Source organism: Artemia franciscana, chromosome 15 (assembly GCF_032884065.1).
Source record: "Artemia franciscana chromosome 15, ASM3288406v1, whole genome shotgun sequence".
NCBI classification, from domain to species: domain Eukaryota; kingdom Metazoa; phylum Arthropoda; class Branchiopoda; order Anostraca; family Artemiidae; genus Artemia; species Artemia franciscana.
Window position 1 is genome coordinate 39,528,407 of NC_088877.1, and position 22,451 is coordinate 39,550,857.

At 36.0% G+C, this 22,451-nt stretch overlaps 1 protein-coding gene across 1 annotated transcript in view; it reads right to left on the minus strand.

Moving 5' to 3' along the window:
- LOC136036454 (pre-mRNA-processing factor 6-like) overlaps positions 1-22,451 on the minus strand; it is a 91,123-nt gene that overhangs the window by 14,346 nt on the left and 54,326 nt on the right. The window contains exons 13-16 of the mRNA XM_065718693.1: positions 14,796-14,973; positions 10,009-10,210; positions 6,363-6,501; positions 2,651-2,777 (exon numbers count right to left, since the gene is read on the minus strand). Of these exons, the coding sequence (XP_065574765.1) occupies positions 2,651-2,777; positions 6,363-6,501; positions 10,009-10,210; positions 14,796-14,973 (646 nt within the window). The remainder of the gene's footprint in view (positions 1-2,650; positions 2,778-6,362; positions 6,502-10,008; positions 10,211-14,795; positions 14,974-22,451) is intronic.

The window sequence follows — 22,451 nt, forward strand, 5'->3', positions numbered from 1 at the left end:
TTATCCACAGCGTTGTGTTCTACAATTCTGTATTTTCTTTTTGTTTTTTCTTTTTTTTCTATTCTCTTTTTTCCATTATTTATTCTTTCTCTCTTTATTCTCTTTTTTCCCCATTATTTATTCTTCTTGTTATAGCATGGAAACCCTTCTGCATAATATCTATCATTATTATTTGCTATTTATACTTTTTTATCATTATTCTTCTCGTTTTTTCTCTTTATTCTCTTTTTTTCCATTATTTTGTTCTTTTTGTTATAGCATGAAAACCCTTCCGCACAATCTCTATCATTATTATTTGTTATTTATATTCTTTTCTCATTATTCTTCTTGTTTTTTTCTTTTTCTCTCTTTATTCTCTTCTTTTCCATTATTTATTCCTTTTGTTATAGCACGGAAACCCTTCTGCATAATCCGATTTGGCATTTGGCATTATCCGAGTTCGATTTCAGGTCCCGCATCGAATTGCTACCGCTGGGTTCTAACTCTTCCCTTTAATACCAAACAGAGATAAATCTCACCACCCCACCACAATTGTGTGCCCTACATTCTACAGCGTTGTGGATAAAACGTTTGCTCCTGGAATTACAGCTCTAGCCTTTCTGTCCATAGTCACGCAAAGAGTGATGACCTTCAAAGTAAAAAAAAAAAAAAAAAAAAAAAAAAAAAAAAAAAAAAAAAAAAAAAAAAAAAAAAAAAAAAAAAAAACAGTAAGCTTTGCTTTGAGATGACGTTGTAATTTTTTTTTTTATTTAAATAAAAGGAAAACAAAACAAAATATACTTGTGACATTTTATATTCTAAAATCCTTGACATTTGCAAAGCCAGCAATCATAAAAGTTTTAAATCTTTGTAAGGACAGACGTGTCTAGTCAATTTAAGGCTTATGCCTAGGCTACATTATAGTCACATTTGTCGATAAAATCAAAATTAAGCGCTACTACAGCGTCAATTGTGTACGCCGTTCGTAATTTCTCGAATCGAACATTGTTCAACTTTTAGGCATACAATTTTTAATTGACTGATTGGAGTTGATATATAAGGCAAAATTTTTTGAAACTAGAAATAATGGAAGCTCGGGACAGCAATTTTTCTACCTATAAAAGACATATGAAAAAAAAATTCAGAGGACGTATTATTAGTAGAGACGGAGAAGCGAAAGAATTTTATTAAATTCAACTTAAAAAAAAATAACTATATTAAGCCCCAACAGAGAGCAGAGCTCGTAAGGCTGGGGCAGTACAAATGCATAGAAATAAAAAACACAACGTCTCGTCATAAAAAAAAGAAAAAAAAGAAAAAAGGTAAGAGATAACAGAGGAGGCCACCCCAGCGCGAGAACACCATAACAAAATACATACTCAAATCTATTATTCATCAATCCAGGCGAAGAACTATTTTTGAAATCTGTTTTTGAAATATTTTTAGAGAATAGCATATTAGTGATGGTGGAAATCTTTTAAACCAATTTCCTGTAATTTTAACTTTCCACTTCTGAAATACAAGAGTGGCGCTAAAGTCAAGAAAACCCCATGTCAATCATTTATTTATTTTTTTTCTTTTATCGACAGATGTGACTATGGCGTGGCTCGGGCATAAAAAAAATGAATAGAATAAGATGGTAAAGAGGAATCCAATTTTAAGAGGCATCGTTTCGCTATTAACTGGTATAACACAATTACAATGAAAGCACTCGTAATTTTTTAAATTAAATGTTAGGTCTAGCCATCTTTTTTTAATTTAACAAAGACAAAATCATTTTTAAAATATTTCTACTCAAATTTTCACTGTCTTGATATCACTGCTGCTAGTTAGCCGCTAAAAGCTGAGCGTCTAGTTTTAGCATTCTAAAAAGTCAAAATAAAAATACATTCTGGGAAACGAAATTTGGCGAAACCAAATGGGACTTGTTAATCAAACATTGAATTGGTGCGAGTCAAATAAAATACATGCATAGTGATTGCGTTAATTCATTAAGCGCTGCGTGAAAGTTTTGTCAAAGGATTTTTCGTAGCCTTCGTTCTTAAACTAGGCCCATCGCATCGATTAATTCGATTCTTTTCCGAGTAATATTTGATGCTTGAGAACCAAAGGCGTCCTTGGTTTGTGATATTTATCTCTCTATTTTGTATTCTTTCTTTCTGCACTCTTTATATCCTTTCACTTCTTTTTCAATCTTTAATATATTCACGTTTCTACCTTTTAGAAATAACCTTGAGGATTAGTTATAAATGATTAGATATAAATTTTTAAAAATGCAATAGTTTAATTAATAATCATTACTTAATTATAAATCACCCAGAATTCCACTGCAGTCCTCTTTATGTAATCCAACCATCACAAACACATCAAGTCAAAACTGACTTCAGATAATATTAGCGAAAATGAGCAAAAATTATCAAAAAGTAACCAATAGTATAAATTTGAATGGACTTTCTAAAATCTCATATAAAAACTGCCAAAAGAAATTATTATATATCCTTATCAAGCAAGAGAAAGAACAAATGCAGGTAAGACATATAAAGCCTATATACTTTATATAGGCCATATAGAGGGCACAAATAATGAACAAATACTCGTACATATGGGGCATTAATTGTATCAAAAAAAGAAAAATCCAGTAAATATTTTCTTAAAATGTAAAAGCAATTACCTCAGTGCCGTGAGCTAGTTCGAACTTAAAGAAATATGCCCAAGCATCACCGAAGTCGGGGTCGATTTTGACCGTTTTCAAAAACCAGTCCCGGGCCCTGTCCAATTTCCTCTCCGTCCATACAAGCCTAAAAAATAAAAATTCTGTTAGTTACAAGATATATTTCTCGTAAGAAAACATGGTCATATTTTATCAGCCCCACAGTCGAAGGCGTAAAACAAAATCCTAAACTATCCCCTTTTTAAGGCCGTAGAAAAAGCATTTTTTTTTTTTTTTTTAGAAAATTCAGCAGCACCTTCGAACAATCCGAGATACGATAACAAAAATAAAGAATCTGTGAACTTTAAATGCAATTTTTAGTTGAAATAGAGACCAATAGATCCCCACCTATTTCGCCCTTTATATACATTTAATATTTATGGTAGTGATTTCGAACATTAAAAACGACCATCCAACAGTTTATATCCTTTCCCCGTGGTGCCACAGTGGCTCTGAACTCAGCTTGGTAATGCTGGACCCAGAGATCGAACCCGGCTGAAGCAGCACACTATAGGGCCGACGCAGGGACCTCAGTAGTCAAGAAGCGTCGTTACTTCGATTCAATACAATACAATTTGGTATTGTATCCCAGTAATGGCATAAATCGCATGGTGATATAGAGCACAATCGTGGGAGGATCCTCTATAGGATGCGACAGAGCGGAAGATCCAGATCTATTGACAGCTCTGCAAAGGGCTGCCTCGACCCTTTTGGGGTAACTGCAAGATTGGGGGTCTTTCGGTCGACTCTATTCCCACTTGAGGAGTGGCGCCCCTTGAAGAAACTATAGCCTAGTAAAGAACACAGCATTCCCACAGGATTTTGATCAATGAATATTTCTTCTGGGTTTGGTCTGTTTTGGTGAGAGTTTTCAGGCTAAAAAACCTCTTCCTAGCTATGGGTTGCCAACTCGTAGTAGCACAATATTTGTAGGCATGAGTATATAATGAGTCAGAGGTAATAAGCTTGAGACTTTCTGTGCAGGATTTCGACTCTTGTTGATAGAAGAGCATCGCCAAGAGCTGAAAACCTTGTTGTGACCAAGATGGACCCAGGATTGCACAAAGCCTCTATTCTATTGGAGGGTCCCAGGGACTTTTTACTGTCCGGTTCTAAGCCGGTTTAAGCGCTTCGATGTAGACTTGGGAAGATTTGTTGGTCCCCATACAGCACCATTCGCTTTTATCCGGGACCATTGCTTTTCCTGAGGTCAAAATAATTTCAATAATTGAAAGAACTTGAAAATTGGAACTTGGAATGTTACAACGTTAAAAAATGAGTATCGTATCGACATTTTGACTGATGAATTCAGACGATTCGAACTAGACTTATTATGAGCTTCGGAAAATCATGTCGCAGGGATAGGTAGCATGAATTACGGTGATATAGAATTCGTTTACTCAGGCAGGAAGGTTGGTGTACATAGACAGGGAGTAGGGCTCATGATGAATAAGGAAGCTGCTAAGTCTTGTTTAGGATGGGAGGGTATTAATAATATAACAATAATCGCTCATTTTATGACTAAACAGTTCAAGGTAGCAGTTACAGTAGTATATACCCATGCAGAACGGACTGATGGAGATACTAGTGACTCAGATAAACTGTACTAACAGTTACAGGAGTAAATAGACAGGGTCCCCGGTAGAAACATGGTATTTTTATTAGGAGACTTTAACGCTCAGGTCGATGGAAATAGGAATAGATGGTATCCCAAACCAAGGTAAATTTGGTGTAGAAAAAGAAAAGACCTATGGCAACAGACTGTTGAAATTTTGTAGGTACAACAATCTAGTTATAACCAATACGGTGTTTGGTCATAAAATGGCCCATAAGTTAACATTGTATTCCCGTGATGGAAAGACAGCAAACCTTATTATATTAAACCGAAGACTAGAAGGATCAATACAATATACTAAGGTACATAGGAGTGCTGTTATTAATGTTAAAAGTGAAGACCACCATCTGATAGTGTCTTGGGTAAATTTAAAGCCGAAATTTTGGAAGGGTAACTACCTCCCAGGAAGTTATAATGTTGATAGACTCTAGGATAAGAATTTGAGAGAAACTTACAGGAATAATTGAATACTAAACTGGATAGTTTAAAATTTGACAATGTAGTAGATGTTGGAATAACTTTAAGAAAATAATTTGTTAAGTTGCTTACACTGTCTTGGGGAAGAGAGTTAAGACCGCAGCTAGGAATATTAGTGAAAAAGCTTTATGTCTAATTGAGAGGAGAAGGGGCTTGTACAAGAATTATCTGAATGATAGATCATATGAAAATAAAAAGAATGTAGAAAAAAGGAGAAAGCTTCAAAATATGAATTACGGAGATGTGAAGTGGTGGCCATGGATAAAACTGCCGAGGATCAGGAAGATGCAGCTAGACGGCATAACAGTAAAATATTGTTTTGGCATGTTAATAAATTGAGAGGGAGTTGTCAATCTGGACTTGTCCATCACAGTTAGTGATAAGGAAAAAGTTAAAAAGAGATGGGCAGAACACTTTGAGTGTTCCCTCAAAGTGTTGAACACTTTGAGTGTCACTTATTATCAAACACCTTTGGTCCTGAGTTTTACAGATTATGAGCGAGCGTTCGATTCTGTTGAAAGAGGAGCATTAGCAAAGCTTTAATCCTTGTATTGTATACCAGACAAATACATTGAAATGACTAATGCTGCGTAAAGAGAATAAAGAGTTAAGGTAGGAAATGAGGTCAACAGCTTGGTTTCGTATTGAACCAGGAGTTAAGCGCGGTTATGTTTTATCACCCTTTAAATGGATCATTTTGATGAATTTTGTCTTGAGAAGCACAGGAAAGGCAATGGAAAACCACAGTATCAAATGGGGAGAAAAACTCTACTGAGTATAGATTATGCTGTGAATTTAGGCATCCTAGATGAAAGTGTGAGCAAAATGAATTAAATCTTTAGAGGTTTTGCGATGTCAGGGTGCTAGAATAGGTTTGGAAATAAATGTTAAGAAGAGTAAGTCACTAAGGCTAGGAATGAGTGAAGATGAAAAGGTGACGAAGCGGTAAAAAGTAAAATAACCCAGGTCCAGGGGTGGTTTCTAATAGTTAAAAAAGAGTTTGGGAGGATAGGGAAATAAGGCTGCGAGCCAAAATTAGAATAGATAAGATAGATAAGATTTATTGCAAAAAAGCCTGCAGACCATAGCATTACAGAATACAGTCTACAAACAAAGCTCAGGAACAAAATACAACTTTAGATAATATAAAAAAACGAACAATAAAAGAACAACAAAGGGACAAAAAATACTAAGGTTCAACAATTTGATCCAAAAAGACACCACTCATAACAAAAAAAAATTCAAATCCTAAAACCTTAGCCAGTTATCCTCTTCAACATGATTTCCCTATGGTAAGATTTATTGCAAAGTCTGCAATATAAAGATGCAGGATGACAGTGGTCAAGTATAGTTCTGAGGCGTGGGTGCCCCAAAAGACAGAGAAGGATTTGTTTGATGTTTTCCGAAGAAGTTATCCATGGGCTATTTATTGAAGAAGAAGATGAGTTTAGAAAAGAGAAATTACTTCGACTATAAAGATGATGAAAGTAGAAAAATAGAATCTCGAGTATAGTATCTATAGTAATCTCGAGTATAAGTATCTATAGTATAGAATCTACAGAAAGTAGAAACTCGACTTACTTGGAAACAGCAAGAAGAACGTGTGGATCATGTTCACATTTCTTGATAGCATCAACACTGGCCGTTTTTCTTTGAGGTCGGGGGGCCATAAATATATTCTCAGCCCAAAGGACTCCCGCAGTAGGGCATTCTTGCATAGCTTTAACAAAAAAAAAAAAACAAATTAAGTTTTGAGTGTTTGTATTAAGAGCTTAGAATCTACTTAAAAGGCTTTAATTCGTCATAAGCAATTAAGTCTTGATTTTCATAGTTGTAACCCTATTTTTACTTTATTTTTGCAAATTCCTAAAATTCCATATCTTCTATATAATTGCATTGCATCGTCAATTGCGTTTCTAACCCAACTTCATCCCCTTAGAAATCTACAAAATAATGCCAAACGTGTTCAAACCGGAAATAACCATGATATATCTGTTCGACATAGTCATAACGAAGTGGATATTGCCGTGAGCTGGCAAGGTTCCATTTTTTACAATGCTGTTTTACATTTATGTATATAAGCGCGTTATTATTTGAATGTTTTAGTGAAATGTTTACTCATGACAATTTCCGTTATTACCCGACTAAAGCAGCGTAGGTAGTTCAGTGACAACAGGTTATTACAAAACAATCTCTTTTCTCTATAAGATATGTTGGTTATCTGGTGTGCAAAGCTCTGCCTCAGGCTGTTTCGGCAGTTGATCAGCTAAATGAATTTAGTAGAGTTTCAAGGAGATTGTTTCTCGAGACATAGATTTTAGTCCCTGCTGGTCGAATTCTCTTTCGATTGGTTATGATATTTTTTTTTTTTTTTTTTTTTTTTTTTTTTTTTTTTTTTTTTTTTTTTTAGATAGAGTAGATTCAAGGTTTTGTCTTTGCATCCAGCTAGGTCGTGAATATTTGTTGTATTTGTTTTTAGGTTTTTAGTTAATTTGACTATTTCCTCCAACCCTTTCTATGTACAGAAGTAACTATTGTATATTATTTCTTTGACCTGCCATTTCTAGCTTAAATTCATTTTCTTTTTATATTTTAGGCTTCCATCTTATTGATTTGTTTTATTCCTTTTAAGTTTGTATTGTTTTTATCTTCTTCAGTAGGACTATGAGCTTTCCAGTTCCAACTATTGGGGCCTCATTTTATTGCTCTTTAGTCTTTCCACTGCTCTACAATGGGCGGCTACATATTGCTGAAACTGTTTTGCTTCTACGCACTTCAATATCAAACTGACAATTTCCAGATGAAAACTTTTTATAAAGGTGTGGTCTACCGGGATTTCCAGGGAAGGTTGGAGGGTATTAGACTTGAAGACTTACTGACAATGTAATTTTACTGATGCCAAGATTTAGCTGGCACTAATTTCAACCTGTCAGATTTTTCAGACAATACCCTGATCAGTAAAAAAAATTATTTAACCCTGGCTTATTGTCAGTATAAGTAAAATCTCATAGCGAAGGCACATTACATTCTGATATGCAGTGGTCGATAATTTCATTATTCATAGAGTCTGCAGTCAAGAGTGATTGAGCGGAGTTGGAAGGAGAAGGTGTAGAAAGGAAGGAAAAAACCTTTGCCACCTTGAACGGTAAGAATCTCTATGGGAGACAGATCTCCCACCTGCATGGTCAATTTTTAAGAAATTTAGTCTGCCTTGTTGTTGACAGATTTCTACGGCTTGGATGTACTGAGAATATGTTAAGGAACCCTGAGAGGCCAACTTATTTATTTTTAAGAAGGGAAACGAAGGGGAAGCTTGTTTGAGGATGTTCTGAACATGGGCGTCCCACTTCAAGTCAGCAGTAATTGTCACCCCAAGTAGTTTAATACATGTGATAGAGATTTTGGGAGGAATGGGGTTTGTGAAAGAGGGAGATGGTTTTATAAAATTAACTGTCATAACTGACAATCTATTAGCGTTAACTTTCATCTTCAACAAAGAAGCGTCCTGTGACATCGTCAAGTAGTATCATAATTGATCTCGTATTACTTTTACTCATGGTAGATTTTTATTTATACTACACTTTACTTGTACGATACATTTATTTGTATAAAATTTATACAATAAAATTACTATTATTTGAACTCAATACTAGACTATTTCAGATAGATTGTGTTACTTATACTTAAGTAATTAAGCAATACTATAATATAAGCGTATTAGTTATACTATAAAGATTGCTATTATTCGTACTCAATACTATACCATTTCAAATACATTATATTACTTGTACTATAAGTCACTAAGCAATACTATAAGCGTATTACTTATAATATATAAATTACTATTATTCGTACTCAGTACTATACTATACTATTTCAAATACTATTTAGTTCAAGACAAATTTGAAATAAACCTAACGCTATTGAATTCCAGACTTCTGCATTCTTGTAAGCGGCTTCGAAGCTGCTAAGCCTTTGCGTTTCAGAGTTCGAGTCTATTAGATCTAAGGATCTACCAGGCATATACTGCTACATATGCCTGATACTTAGCCCCCCTCCCCCAATAAAGAATGTATAGACATAGAAAATTGTCTTTTTTGTTTTTTACATCTATGTTAGCATATAATTAAAACCATATTTCTCTTTAGTAAAAAAATTGTTTTAACCGACTGAGATACTCTTATAGGTCGAAGTCGAATTCAAAACACTCTTGAACATAAGTATTGATAAATTTTCGGAGAAAAAAAAAAAAAAAAAAACTTATCAACTAATTTCACGAAACTTAAAATCAAAACGTAAAACTAATTTTAACCACAGCCCAAATTGCAAACAAGCCTGGAATATGATCGCGTCCAAGATGTGATAATTCAACTATGTAAAATGAGAAGATGACATTAAAAAATTACACAAGGATGACATTTAAATAGTAGTATTACAATTTAGCTATTTGAAACTAGCAAAGACAAAACGAGAGAATTTTCAAAGGAAAAAAAAACACCTTGAAAACTGGGCTATGAGAATACTTTTGCAGATGATCCTCAAGTTGCATTTGAGTTGCCATTTGACTGTGATTCAAATCATAGTCAAGTTCCATGACAATATCCGCAAACGGGTAGATAGAAATCAAATGACATCATCGTCAAATGACATGATATCGTCATTAAACAGCTAGATGAGTTTGAAATGACATCACGGTTGCTATGGTGGCGATAACTTAGTAAGAGACGGTCACGTCCAATGCTAAGAAATAAAATATCGCGTAATTTCGAAAAATACTGTCAGATTGAACTCCAAAATATAACATTAGAACTACCCTGTCTGACACCCCTATAAAAGAAACTTACAGCCACTGTATTTGAACAACAAAGAAAATCTATTTACTTGAAAGACAAGGAAATAGCTCATTATCATGATATTCTGCATCGATTTCTTTTTTTTGCTCTCCAGAACTAGCTAGCCACTGGGACATTGCAGAGAGCTGTTTAATTCTTTGTCATCAAAAGACATTCAAATGACTTCATATCAATATCAAACGGCTATATGAAATACAAATGCTATGACATTATTATCAAATGACATTTAAATGACATATGTGATATATTCTTGTTTTGTCGTGATCCAGCATTTAAGTTTAGAGTGAAAAATGGTCCTCCACTGTAGTTGCTATTACTAACAATACAAATTCTAAACTGAATTAAGATTAATTTTGAAATGAGACTAAGGTCACCTTTTGACATAAGCTTTGTCGCCATATCTTTATTTCCAGATCGATTTTCGATTCTTACAGCTTCAAGCCACAAATCTGGCGACTGTGGATTTTTGAGCCGACCCTTTTCTAGCACACATCTGGCCTTAATTAAACTTCCAAGTCTTTCTTCAAGGCGCGAGAATAAAATCCATAGAGGTACAGAATGTGGGTTTTTCTTCGTCTACAAATAAATTAAATCGTAAATTAAATTAGTACTCAGTAAGTCTAAATTAGTAAATTCAGTAAGTTATTTAAATGGGTAAACTGTAGTAAGTAAATTAATCAGTAATCTAATTTGTAAATAAGTAATTTCAATAGTAAATTCCAGAAGCCCCATTTTGAAAGGGAGTCTGAACACCTTTATATCCATTAGCATGATGAATGTATAAATTAAAATGAATAACGAGGAAAATAAACAAAAGAGCAAAAAACAAAGGCGCCAACAGAGTGCACAGAGAGACAAGAACATTGTGCTTCTAGTACTACTACTGCTACTAATAATAACAATTTACCGCAGCACCAAGCCAAGAACAATCTTTGGCAATCTGTCATCCTTCATCCGTAGAACGTGGCCTAGCCATTTCAACCTTTCTCTCATCATAGCAATAGAAAGCGGGATTGAACCACACTTTTCGTACAGCCTACTTCTTGAAATACGGTCAGTCAGTCGGGTACCCAAACATTCTGTAGGCAATTTCTCTGGGAAATATTGAGCAAATCTTCCTCTGTTTTTCGGAGCACCCATGCTTCAGAACCATGAATAACCACTGTCATCAACATAGCTTCCAATATTCTAACATTCGTTCGCAGGCTTATCTTCCTGTTCTTCTAGACCTTTTTCAAATGTGATAAAAGACCTTGGTTCTAGGCTATTCTACTTTTAATATCTTCACTACACCCATCGTCTTTACTATTAATAATACCGAGATACGTGAAGCTGTCCACTTGATCGAGCTTTTCTTCACCCAACGTCACCTTTTCATCCTCAATTATTTCTAGCCTTAGCCACTTAGTCTCCTTAACAATAATTTTCAAACCTATTCTAGCACCCTGAATTCGCAAAACCTCTATAAGTTTATTCATTTTGCACATACTTTCATCTAGGATGTTTGAACAATCAGCTTAATATAAGTCCAGGATAGTTTTCATAATTTAAGTTAAGAAAAGTTTTAGCCTACTTCCCCATTTGATTCCAAGTTCTCCCATTGCCTTTCCTGTGCTCCTTATCATCATATAAATCAGGATAGAACACAGCCCTCCTTAACTCCTACAATAATACGAAATCCAATACTAACCTCACTTTCTATCTTAACCCCAGAAGTGTTATTCTCGTACATAACGCTAATCACCTTAATGTATTTGTCTGGTATACTATACAAGGATAAAACCTTCGCTAAAGCTCTTCTAACAGCTGAATCAAACACTTTCATACAATCTATAAACTGTCGACGAAATGTGTTTGATGACTTAGGCACTTCTCAATTATTAACTTAAAAATAAAAATTTAGTCAACACATCCTCTACCCTTTCTAAAACCGCACTATTCTTTTCTTATCACTTTGTCTACAGCAGCTCTAAGTCTAAAAAGTTTCATCATACTAAATAATTTGCTACCTACTGAAGCCAGGCTAATGCCTGTATAATTACCACACTCACACTTATCACCATTCTTATACAGAGGTTTAATCTGGGTTTTCCTAAGATCGCTAGATACTTCCCCTTCTTCAAAAATCATATTCGTAATCTCCAGTAACTTAATTCTAACCTGATAACCACCATATTTAAGAAACTCATTTACCACGCTATCAGCACCTGGGGCCTTATTATTTTTTAAACCTTTTGGTATTATCAAAAATTCTTCCACACAAAAATAAATCTTCCTTCACATCCAAGGTGTGAAAAACTTCTTCATTCTCCATTGTATCTTTTCCTGCATCTCAACCCCGGTTTAGCACATTCTCAAAATTTGATCTCTCTTTAACTCTTTCCTTATCACAAATTGTGACCCCGTCCCTATCTTTAACTAGGACAAGTCTAGATTGACTACCCCCACTCAGTTTATTAACATACCAGTACAATATTTTATTATTATGCCGTCTAGCTGCATCTTCCATATCCTCGGCAACTTTATCCATAGCGTCCACTTCAAACCTCCTTAGTTCATATTTTAATGCTTTCAATACTTTCCTTAGTTTTCATATGATTTGTCACTCGGATAATTCTTGTACAAGCCCCTTCTCCTCTCAATTAAACATAAAGCTTTTTCACTAATATCCCTAGCCGCAGTCTCAACTTTCTTCCCTAAGACACCATCAGCGACTTCACGCATTATTTTCCTAAAATTATTCCATCCATCTCCTAAATTGTCAAATTTTCAACTCTCCAGTTTAGTATTCAACTGTTCCTGGAATGTCTGTGAAATTCCCACCCTGGAGTCTACTATCGTTATAGCTCCCTGGAAAGTAGTTACTCTTCTTATATTTCAACTTTAAATTGACCCAAAATATTACTAGATGGTTATCTTTATTTTAACATAAATAACCGCACTCCTACATATCCTAGTATCTTGAATTAATCCTGCCAGTTTTCAGTTTACAGTAACATAATCATTAAGGTTAGCTGTCTTACCATCATGTCAGTGCCATGTTAACGTCTTGGCCATTATATGACCAAATACTGTATTGGTTATATAAAATACTTATACTTTTCTACCAAATCAGCACTAATCATTATCAGCAGAGACGAAGAATTAAAAGGGACAACACAAATTTAAATAGGAAAAACACTTACATGAAGACGAAAAGAAGAAAAAAATAACTCGAATGAAAAATTTCAGAAAAAGTTAAAAATATTTAGCCTTGTTTCAACATCTCAACCAAGATTAATGATCTAAATAATATCACATTTAACATTAAATAAAATTAAATAGCGTCACACTAATCGCATCAAAACAAAATTGATTGATTTGGGTTCTGGCTAAAGGGCTTCTTGCTATTCCGGAAAGCAGCTGAGTTAGGTGAGGCAAACATTTATGAATGAATTCAGCTCATAAAATATACCTCTGTAAGTTGTTATATAACTGCTATCCCAACCCTTTCCTTATTTCTAGGGATTGAACAAATGCATAGGTGCTGTGTACCTATCTAAAATTTTGACACAAATTGTTTAACTTTAATTTTGGACTTTCAGTCTCTTTTTAATTTGTTCTAGTTTTTGGATATCCCATTCCTATTATTTGAGCACGATTCTGAGTCCTATTCAACGCTAAGAGTTTGACTAAGAGTTAAAGAAGGCTAAAGTTTGACTTCTTGTCACAATCCTTTAAAAACGGCTCCTGAAACACAAGGGTCGTTGAATTAAAATGAGAAGTAACCCTAAAGGACTTTTAAGACTCTAGCGTAAAGAACAAAGGTTGAGGAAGGGACAGTCCCCCTTCCATTAAGGTCGTTCAATACCTTAAAGAATCACATTGTCTGGTCAATTACCAGCTTTTTTAAACAACACATAATTGATTGGGTTGTCTCACCATGGCTTGTTTAGCTTAGATAAGAAATCGGAAACGACACAAAAATGAAAACTCACACCTACTTTCTCGGAAGGCTTAGAAAAACCATTTTACAGTTCCGGTTTTATACAGGAGATAGACGTATTCAGATTTAGTTAAACTTACATCATTAAAAAGTATAAATTTTGTTTTTTAATTGAACGAAGCGGAATTTTCCTTTTAAAGTTTAGGAGAAGACAGTCCCTAAAAATATTCTAGTATACCTGCTTGGAAAACATTAGAAATTGGCTCAAAAGAAGTATGCCTGAATAATTTGATAGCTTTGGAAGTTTCTTGGAGCTGCCTTGATTGAAATCTTTGCGGACAAAGGATGCACATTATTTATTCTTAACTTACATTGATTAGACATCATTTTGCTTAACAATTAGTAAGAGATTATAAGTTTCTTTTGTTTTAAAATAGCTTCTAGTTAGCTTTTTGAACTGTTGGCACATCCAAGTGCCCCAATCAATTTATACCAAAATTGCTTTGGAGGTTTCCTTTGGTGCTGAGAAATTTTGCTCATGGACCCTTTGTCTTTCAGACTATCAATTGACGTTGAAAGTCTTAAAAGGAAATTTTTGATATTGAATGTCCTTAAGAACGACTCCTGAAAGAAAAGAGCCATTGAATGTGAATAACAAGTATTTTTGAAGACATTTTAAGACTCTAGCGTAAAGAGCGAGGGTCAAGGAAGGGGCAGCTCTCCTCATATATGGAATAATTTTCTGTTTTTTTTTTTTGAAGTTTTAATGTTGCTCTTTAGCTTCAGTGGAAAAAAGGCTTTTTTTAATTTGTCTCCAATTCAGAGTTATATCACTATGTAAAATGCGTAGATTTTCCAAGCGTCAGCTTTCAACACTATCAATGCAAAGTGGAATAAGTGTTTTACTAATAATAATAACAAATCTTTGATTTTGAAAGAAATTAAAAATTATTTCTGATAAACATTGGCCATTGGCTTCCCTCAGTGCCCCTCCCACTTCAAACATTTTATTAAAAGGTAGGCATGGTTGCACCATAAATTATAAGCCATAATTAAAAGCCACCATAACACCATAAACCAAATTCATGTACGGATTTTCAGATTATCAACTGCGAATTATTTGGTTACTAACAACATAAGGTTTTTCAGAAAATGCTAAAATTAACTTTATATTTCTGACAATTTTAGCATTTTTCGGCAGGTGACAAGCACGCCACAATCGTGGATTATACATACCCCTTGATTATATGTTTCTCTGGCCACCAAATATTGCTCAAGAACTGTTTCAATCTGTCCCTTCATCATGTAAAGCTTTGGAAAATTGGGATATTTATGGATTCCTTCTTCTAAGAAAGACAACGCTGTCTTTAATTCTCCCAAAGACCATTCTAATTTGGCTGATTTCATAACAACTCTAAAAAGAAATAACGGTTGAAAGCGTTATGTGGATCTGGAGGAAGACCCAGGCGAGGAAGGGAGTTACTGGACTAAGGACGTTAAAAACAACTTAAAAGAAACTACTATATACAAAAATCAGATACATCACTCATAGAGGAAGGGGAGAATCCCCCGTCCCAAATATATAGCACCATAAATTTTACCGTCATTTCGATGGTTTTACCAATATTTAGCGAAATATCCATCTTGACCGTATATCTCTAATCTCTATATATCTCTGAATCTCTTATTAAGAAATCTCTGAATCTATGTATCTCTCAATCTCTTATTAAGAAATCTCTGAATCTATGTATCTCTCCATATATCTCTGAATCTTTTTGTTTTTGTTTTACGGTAGGGCTCTGCAGGATCTTCATATTTTTTTTTTTTATCTTACACTTTTATAACTTACTAAATTTTTGGGTGAAAATGTTCCCTCCACAAGCAGCGCCATCTTTCACTGACCAAATTCATAATAAAATATGATAATGCCGAAGTAGAACAAGTGTGCACGAGTTCAAATTAAACACCTCGGATGATAAAATGTATTACTAAAAATTCAGTAGACACAGTTAATTTATTAAGTTTGCTAACTTAAATTGTTGCATAATAGTTTTACTCTTCCAAAGCACATATAGGCCAATAAATGCATACATATAAGCCCAGCCATTGCTGCCTCCGACAGACCCACAGGAATTTTTTTAGTAAGAATTCCTAGGAATTAACCGAAAACTCTAACTATGTATTGAACAACAACTTTCACAACGAATATCAGTCTTTAATTCAAATGATTTGATCCAGTCTTTCTGACAGCTACTGGATAGACGACAAAACCTGACAAAGAAGATTATTTAGACTAGGCAGGTATCTTTTTTCAGGATAGCGGGCAATAATAAACAAGAGCTAAGAGCTCACATGGCACTTGTGACGAGGTCGGAAGAGCCAAGAGTCAAGAGCTCATATGGTATGAGCTCTGACAAAATTCTAAGAATAAAAAAAAATTGCTTTAAAAGGAAAATCAGACGCTTAAAACAGGTCGGGATTTTAAAATGAGAGCTCTGAGTCACGAGGTCCTCCTAAATATCAAAATTCATTAAGATCCGATCACCCACTCGTAAGTTAAAAATACCTCAATTTTTCTATTTTCCCCCTCCTTTCTGTCCCCCAGATGGTCGAATCGAGGAAAAAGACTTTATCAAGTCAATTTGTGCAGCTTCCTGACACGCTTACCAATTTTCATCGTCCTAGCACGTCCAGAAGCACCAAACTAGCCAAAGCACTGAACCCCACCCCCTAACTCCCCCAAAGACAGTGGATCCAGTCTGTCTACGTCAATCACGTATCTACGATATTTATAAGCGTTTTCCAAGATTTCCGATTCCCCACCAACTCCCTCGAATGTCAACAGATCTTGTCAGGATTTGAAATAAGAGCTCTGAGACATCAGTTGCTTCTAAATATCGAATTTCATTAAGATTCGGTCACCCGTTCTTAAACTACCTCAATTTTTCTAATTTTTCCAAATTAACAACCCGCAGCTCCCCTAAAGAGAACGGATCCGTTTCAATTATATCAATCACATATCTATAACTTGTGCATATTCTTCACGTCCAATGTCATCCCGATCTCTCCACTCTAAGCATTTTCCAAGATTTCCGGTTTCCCCCTCCAGCTCCCCCCAATGTCACCAGATCTGGTCTGAATTTAAAGTGAAAATTTTAAAGCCCAAGATCCTTCTAAAGATCAAATTTCATTAAGATCTGATCACCCGCTCGTAAGTTACAAATACCTCATTTTTTCTAATTTTTCCAGATTACTCCCCCCCCAACTCCACCAAAGAGAGCAGATCAGGTCCAGTTATTTCTGTCAAATATCTCTGACTTGTGCTTATTCTTCCCACCAAGTTTCATCCTGATATCTCCACTTTAAGCGTTTTCAAGATTTCCAGTCCCCCCCCCCCCCCAATGACGCTGGATCCGGTCGGGATTTAAAATAAGAGATCTGAGTTACGAGGTCCTTCTAAATATGTAATTTCATTTAGATCTGATCACTCCTTCGTAAGTTAAAAATGCCTCATTTTTTCTAATTTTTTAGAATTAACCTTTCCCCCTCCCCCAAAGAGAGCAGATCCGTTCCGGTTATGTCAATCACGTATCCAGGACTTGTGATTATTTTTGCCACCGATTTTCATCCCGATACCTCCACTCTAAGCGTATTCCAAGATTTTAGCCCCCCCCCCCCCCCAGCTCCCCGCAATGTCACCGGACCCAGTCAGGATTTAAAATAAGAGCTCTGAAACACGATATCCTTCCAAACATCAAATTTCATTAAGATCCGATCACTCCTTCGTAAGTTAAAAATACCTCATTTTTCTAATTTTCAGAATTAACCCTCCCTCCCAACTCCCCCAAAGAGAGAGGATCCGTTCCGGTTATGTCAATCATGTATCTAGGACTCGTGATCATTTTTACCACCAAGTTTCATCCCAATCCCTCTACTCAAGCATTTTCGAAGATTTTAGGTCACCCCAACTCCCCCCAATGTCACCGGAGCCGGTCGGGATTTAAAATAAGAACCTTGAGACACGACATTCTTCCCAAAATCAAATTTCATTAAGATCCAATCATCCGTTCGTAAGTTAAAAATACCTCATTTTTTCTAATTTTTCCGATTTAACCGCCCCCCTCCACCCCCTCAAGATGGTCGAATCGGAGAAACGACAATTTTTAATTTAATCTGGCCTGGTTCATGATACGCCTGTCAAATTTCATCGTCCTAGCTTACCTGGAAGTACTTAAAGTAGCAAAACCAGTACAGACAGACCGACATAATTTGCGATCGCTATATGTCAATTGGTAGATACCAAGTGCCATAGAAATGGCAGAGGTGGGGGGGGGGGGTAAAAAGCAAAGCTTTTTTGATAATTTGAATAAGGAGTGCCAAAAAATTCAAAAAAAATTAATATTTCAGGGAGGGGCAGGTCCCCAGTCCTCCACCCCCCCCTCCCCAACAAACCACTTTTAAGCGATATGCTTCTAAAAGCTGTGCTAACCCATGTTAAAAAATATTGCATTCAGATTACTCGCTCAATGTTCTTACTATGTTCGATAGTAAGAGATACTATGCACTCTCAATTCCGCTGAAATTGAGGGGGAGTAGTCAATCCGGACTTGTCCCAGTTAAAGATAGGAACGGGACCACAACTAGCGATAAAGAAAGAGTTAAAAAGAGATGGGCAGAACATTTTGAGAATGTGGTAAACCCAGATAGAGTGCCAGGAAAAGAAAAAGAGGATAATGAAAAAGTTTGTGATACCATGGATGTGAAGGAAGATTTGTTTATTGATGAATAATTAGCGAGAGTACTAAAAGGAGTAAAAAATAATAAGGCTCCAGGTGCTGATAGCGTGGTAAAAGTTTCTTAAATACGGTGGCTCTGAGGTTGGAAATAAGTTACTGAAGATTATGAATATGATTTTTGAAAAAAGGGGAAGTACCGAACGATTTTAGGAAAACCTTAATTAAACCACAGTATAAGAAAGGTGATAAGAGTGAGTGTAGTAATTATCGAGGCATTAGTCTGGTCTCTATAGGTAGCAAATTACTGAACAATATGATACTTTTTTAGACAGAGATATGATGTATCCAAAGTTTTAAGAGGACAGTGCGGTTTTGGAAAAGGTAGAGGATGTGTCGACCAAATTTTCACTCTTACGCTAATAACTGAGAAGTGCCTTAGTTGTCAAACACCTTTGGTCCTCAGTCTTATAGGTTATGAGCAAGTGTTTAATTCTGTTGATAGAAAAGCTTTAGCAAAGGTCTTATCCTTGTATAATATACCAGACAAATACATTAAAGTGATTAGTACTATGTATGAGAATAACACTGTTACGGTAGGAAATGAAGTTAGCAGCTGGTCTTGCATTGTATCAGGAACTAAGCAGGGTTGCGTTCTATCCCCCTTTATATGGATAATTTTGATGTACTTTGTCTTAATTAGCACAGGAAATGAGAGAACACGGAATCAAACGGGTAGGGAAAACTTTTCTGGACTTTGATTATACTCATGATTTAAGCATCCTAGATGAAAGTGTGAGCAAAATGAATGAACTGTTAGAGGTTTTGCGAGTTCAGGGTGCTATAATAGGTTTGAGCATTAATGTTAAGAAGACTAAGTCACTATGGCAAGGAATAAGTGAAGATGAAAAGGTGATGTTAGGTAACGAAAATATACCTTACCTTGGTAGTATTATCAGTAAAGACGATGGGAACAGTGAATATGTTAAAAGTAGAATAGCGAAGACTCAGGGTGTTTTTTTTGCAGTTGAAAAAAAGTTTGGAAGTATAGGAAGATAAGACTGCAATATGAAGATTATAATATTATAAGCTAAATTGATGACAGTGGTCAAATATGGTTCTGAAGCATGGGCACTCCGAAAAGCGGATGAAGATTTGCTAGATGTTTTCCAGATAAATTGCCAACGGATTGTTCTGGGTACCCGGCTGACCGACCGTATTTAAAACAGTAGACTGTACGAAAAATGTGGTTCAATTCCGCTTTCTAGGGCTATAATGAAAGAAAGGTTGAGATGGCTTGGGCACGTTGTGCGGATGAAGGATGACAGATTACCGAAGACTGTGCTTTTCACCCAACCGTCAAGGGCTAAGCGGAAAGCGGGCCGTCCTCATCTAGGGTGGGAGGATGTCACAAACAAAGACTTTAAGGAAATGGGAACTTCCTGGGAAGATGGTAATAATAATAATAATAATAATATATTCACAAATTTGATGGCAGGCCGTTAAGCCTCTACAAAACAAAAATCTTAATTTGCATTTCTTCTAGAAATGCAGATAGAAATGCATTTCTTCTCTTAATTTGCTTTCCTTTTTCTAGTGTAAAAAGGGAGGCTCTGAATAGATTGGTATGGAGGAGGAGCGTGCGCAGCTGTGTTGGCCTCAGGGGGCTTGGTGCTGCGGTGAGTTGTTAGCAGTAGTAGTAGTAGCTTGAACAATACTTTGCTTGTACATTTAAGTAGTCACGACAAGAGTGAATAGGGATAGCAAAATCCTCAGCTGCAACATGTTTAAGACAGGTGTTGATTTTCTTGTGTTTAAGGTTTTACCTCTGTCTGAAATCCTGGATCTGAGACTGTTTCTACGCTGCAAATATAGAAATGAGTACCGTAACAAGAAATAGTAATAACAGTAGTAGATTACAAGAGTACAATTTCTAGTGCGAAATCTGCAAGGTGCTGAACATTTCTTTTACCTTGTTGTTCTCCTCTCCAATTCGATTTTTTTTTTCTTTTTCTAAACAGTAAGTTTTAACATAATTTCTTATATATTTTCTATACTTCGTCAATTTAATATACATTTTTAAAGTTGAGCCTCCTCTAAAACGCAGTCCCCAGTAGATAATTTCTGAGGCCACACTGGCTAAGCATAACAAAAAGTGGGACAAGCGATAAAAACAAGGGATTAGAACTATGGTCACTTTCTTTTCCAGGGCTAAAAAAATCATGTTATTTTATTGCTTGAAATCAGCCCCCCCCCCCCAAGAAAACAAGAGCTCATATGACACCTGTGACGAGGTCAGAAGAGCCAAGAGCTCATATGGTATGAGCTCTAGCAAAATTCTAAGAATCAATAGATTGCTTTAAAAGGAAAATCAGAGGCTTAATGACGGTCGGGATTTAGAATAAGAGCTCTGAGTCATGATGTCCTTCTAAATACCAAAATTTATTAAGATCCGATCACCCAACTCGTAATTTAAAAATAACTCATTCCTCTCCCTTCAGCACCCTGATGGTCGAATCGGGGAAAACAACTTTATCAAGTCAATTTGTACAGCTCCCTGACACACCTACCAATTTTCATCGTTCTAGCATGTCCAGAAGCACCAAACTCACCAAAGCACTGAACCCCACCACCTAACTCCCCCAAAGAGAGCGGACCCAGCCCAGTTACGTCAACCACGTATCTACGACATTTATTAGCGTTTCCCAAGATTTCCGGTTTTCCCCCCACCCCAAATACCCCCAATGTCAACAGATCTGGTCGGGATTTGAAACAAAAGCTCTGAAACATGAGTTCCTTCTAAATATCAAATAACATTAAGATCTGGTCACCCCTTTTTTAATTTAAAATACCTCAATTTTTCTAATTTTTCCAAATTAACAACCCCCAGCTCCCCCATAGAGAACAGATCCGTACCAATTATGTCAATCTGATTATTATCATAATCATAATTATGTCAAAAATGTGCTTATTCTTCCCATCAAGCTTTATCCCGATCTCTCCCCTCTACGCAATTTCCCAAAGACTTCAGGTTTCCAAGATTTCTGTTTCCCCCCTCCAGCCCTCTATGTCTCCGGATCCGATTTGAATTGAAAATGGAGCATATGAGACATACGATTCTTCTATACATCAAGTTTAATTAAGATCCAATCACCTATTAGTAAGATACCTCGATTTTCACGTTTCCAAAGAATTCCGGTTTCCCCCTCCAACTCCCTTCAATATCACCGGATCTGGTCGTAAAATGAGAGTTCTAAAGCACAAGATCCTTCTAGATATCAAATTTCATATAGATCTGATCACCCGTTCGTAAGTAACAAATACCTCAATTTTCTAATTTTTCCAAATTATTCCCCCCCCCCTCCAGCTCCACCAAAGAGAGCGGATCCAGTCCGGTTATGTCAGTCACCTGTCTTGGACATGTGTTTATTCTCTCCACCAAGTTTCATCCTGATCTATCAGCTTTAAGCGTTTTCCAAGATTTCCGACCCCCCCCCCCTTAAGGACACTGGATCCGGTCGGGATTTAAAATAAGAGATCTGAGTTTCGAGGTCCTTCTAAATAGGATATTTCCTTAAGATATGATCACTCTTCCGTAAGTTAAAAATACCTATTTTTGGCTAATTTTTAGAATTAACCCTCCCCCAAAGAGAACAGATCCGTTCCGGTTATGTCAATCCCGTATCTAAGACTAGTGCTTATTTTTCCCACCAAGTTTCATCCCGATCCCTCCATTCTAAGCATTTTCCAAGGTTTTAGGTTCCCCCCCTCAATTCCCCCCAATGTCATCGGATCCAGTCGGGATTTAAAATAAGAGCTCTGAGACGCAATATCTTTCCAAACTTCAAATTTCATTAAGATCCGATCACTCCTTCGTAAGTTAAAAATACCTTATTTTTTCTAGTTTTTCAGAATTAATCCTCCCCCCCTCAACTCCCCTAAACAGAGCAGATCCATTCCGGTTATGTCAATAACGTATCTAGGACTTTTGCTTATTTTTCCCACTAAGTTCCATCCTGATCCCTCTATTCTAAGCGTTTTCCAAGATTTTAGGTTCCCTCCCTCCAAGTCCCCCCAATGTCACCGGATCTGGTTGGGATTTAAAATATGAGCTCTGAGGCACGATATCAAATTTCATTTGATATCGAGAACACGGCCA